This window comes from Apaloderma vittatum, unplaced genomic scaffold, assembly GCF_000703405.1.
Source record: "Apaloderma vittatum isolate BGI_N311 unplaced genomic scaffold, ASM70340v1 scaffold27352, whole genome shotgun sequence".
In the NCBI taxonomy this organism is placed as follows: Eukaryota; Metazoa; Chordata; class Aves; order Trogoniformes; family Trogonidae; genus Apaloderma; species Apaloderma vittatum.
The window spans coordinates 1,139-3,657 of record NW_009703531.1 but is presented as its reverse complement, the minus strand read 5'-3'; the positions used below and the strand labels follow the sequence as shown (position 1 = coordinate 3,657).

The window sequence follows — 2,519 nt, the reverse complement described above, 5'->3', positions numbered from 1 at the left end:
GTACCACTGGGACAGAGAGTTGTGCTGCATACAGCGGGCTGAGGAGGGACTGTGCTCTCTGTGCCCCCTGCTCAGAAGAAACTTGCTCAGCTTTTAGCATTTGTCTCTGGCATCACCGTCTTAGATGATGTTGATCGTTCCTGGTGGTTACTAATAAGCTCTTTCTCCCAACAGCTCAGTAAAGACCCCAATATCATCATTGCCAAAATGGATGCCACAGCCAATGATGTGCCTTCCCCGTATGAAGTCAGAGGGTAGGTCTCACCGTTGTTACACCGCGGTGTCCGTGGATGTGATCAGGCTTCTGTCTCGGTCCAGCTGCCACAGCAGAAGAGCTGAAAGAGTCTTGCGGGGACAGTGGGTGGGGATGCTGGGCAGGCAACTGCTGGGATTTGCTTAGTGTGAAGAAATCAAGCGTGGAAACAAAGGACACGGGTGTGCCTTGCTGCTCCGGTGCCCTGGCAGTGCCAGAGGCCTGTGCCTGCTCTTGAGTCTGCTCTGAGGCTGTTCTTGGCAACACAGAAACAGTGCTGGGCTTGCTTTTCTGAGAAGAGCTTAGCTAGCAAATCTGGACGTAGTTGAGCTCAGCCAGCTCTGCGGATGCAGCCGGGCTTGTGGAGGCCACACCTGCTGGCTTAGCTGCTGCCGAGGCCGTTAGGGCGTTACACCAGGGCGCTGCAGGACGCGAGGCCCTGCGGCAAGGGCTGGTCTGCTGCTCTGAGAGAAAAAGGCACGTTAAGAACTTGGATGTCTCTCCTCTCTCCTCAGCTTCCCCACCATCTATTTTGCTCCAGCTGGCAAGAAGCAGAGCCCAAAGAAGTACGAGGTGAGTATTCTGCTGTCTTGCTGCTTTGTAAAGAAGTGAAGCGGCGTCCAGGTCTCCCAGTCACGCGAAGCCTCTGGAGTTGTGGGGGGCACTGTCCTGTTACCCTGTGCACACACCCGGTGGTACCAGCTGGGGATGTTCTGCTGCTGCCCCCCGTCTCCTGCCTGGCACCTGACCCCTCCAGCGCAGGGGAGACCCGCAGGAGCACCGGCACCACCTCATTGTCTTGTGCTTCCCACAGGGTGGCAGAGAAGTGAGTGACTTCATCAGCTACTTGAAGCGGGAGGCGACCAACACTCCTGTGCTGCAGGAGGAAGATAAAACCAAGAAATCCAAGAAGAAGGTGAAGGAGGATTTGTAAAGTACCCACTGGCCATCTTGTCAGGATGAGCTGTGTGTGAATCGGGGAAGCACTGGGCAGGCTGGGGCCAGTTCTGGGTTGTGGCGAGCCAGTGACCGTGTGAACCGAGGGGACCCGGCTGCTGTATCTAATTCTGTTTAATTTCCTGCCGTCTCTTAGCTGCACTGTTGTGGGGCTCCCCAGACTGGTTTGTTTTGTGGTTTGGGAGGGGGTGGGGGGTACGGTTATTTTCTAATTTTTTTTGTACATTTGGAGAAGTGAAACAATAAAATGACCCCCTTAAGACCAAATGTCCCTGTCCTATGGAGACCTGTCACACCTCATGCCAGGATCCTGCTTTTCATAGGTGGTAACTTCCTTTAGAATCTGTTTATAAATACTGAGCTCAGCCTTTAGCCTGGTCTCCTTCCTCAGCTCCTAAGAGTCCTTCAGGAATGTAGCACACACAGGTGTCGCAGGGTGCTGTGCTTCAGGTGCTCAGGATTTTGGGCTCACAGACTCCGGTCACAGATGCTTTTGCTGCCTCAGCAAGCCTGGAGGTCTGTAGCATTTGATGTGACTTGGGGAGCAGTCTGGCGTGGGCCTTGCTCAGCTGCGTACAAGCAGCAGCAATAAATCAGCTTTTCAGTGGTGCAACAGCAGTCAAGGGGAGGGGAAGAGCACTGTTTACCAAAGGCATGTGGGGCCAGAGCCAGTAGGTTTGTGGCTGGTTTGTGGTTAGGAGAGTTGAGTTAATTGTAAGACCATTACTTCTAGCAGAAAGCAGAGGGGTAGCTGTGGCTTTCTCTTCAGGAGGAACAGGACCGGGTTTCTGTGCTGCGGGTGGATGGTGTGAGCTGTCACTGACCACCCTGGGGTACAGGCAGCCCTAAATGCCTTTGGCCCGGAGCGTGGTGGCTGGGAGGGTGAGGGCGGGTGGGCAGAGATGGGCTGTTGCCAGTCTCTCTGAATGTCTCGGGCTGCCTGTGAGTTGAACTGAGGATGAGCAGGCGGGTGAGGCGCTGCCGTGGGGCAGCAGTTACCATGGCAATAGCCAGTGCTTGCTCTCCCTGTGGATTCCTCCCCCACAACTCTGAAGGCTCTGTGCCGATTATTTATTGCTGCTGGAATTCTCCAGGTACACACAACGCTTTGCACACGGTTCTGTGGCTACAGCAGCTTCCCCAGATAGATCCGTACCTCAACCCACATCTACCTCGTGTCCTCTGCTGCTCACACGCAGGGACTCCGAGTCCCACAACAGACATGGGGGCACCTTGGGGGTAGGGGGATGTGTGACAGTGAGTGGTCCTTGTAAAAGGACCTTGGCTGCAGACTTCAGACACAGCACAA

General features: G+C 54.8%; 1 protein-coding gene across 1 annotated transcript in view; it reads left to right on the top strand.

The window, feature by feature from the left end:
- PDIA3 (protein disulfide isomerase family A, member 3) overlaps nucleotides 1-1,477 on the top strand; it is a gene marked incomplete at its 5' end in the record, with an annotated part of 7,562 nt that extends 6,085 nt beyond the window's left edge. Inside the window, 3 exons of the mRNA XM_009864672.1 lie at nucleotides 175-254; nucleotides 769-826; nucleotides 1,068-1,477. Coding sequence (XP_009862974.1) covers nucleotides 175-254; nucleotides 769-826; nucleotides 1,068-1,187 — 258 coding nt within the window. The remainder of the gene's footprint in view (nucleotides 1-174; nucleotides 255-768; nucleotides 827-1,067) is intronic.
- Between the last annotated feature and the right edge of the window lie 1,042 nt (nucleotides 1,478-2,519).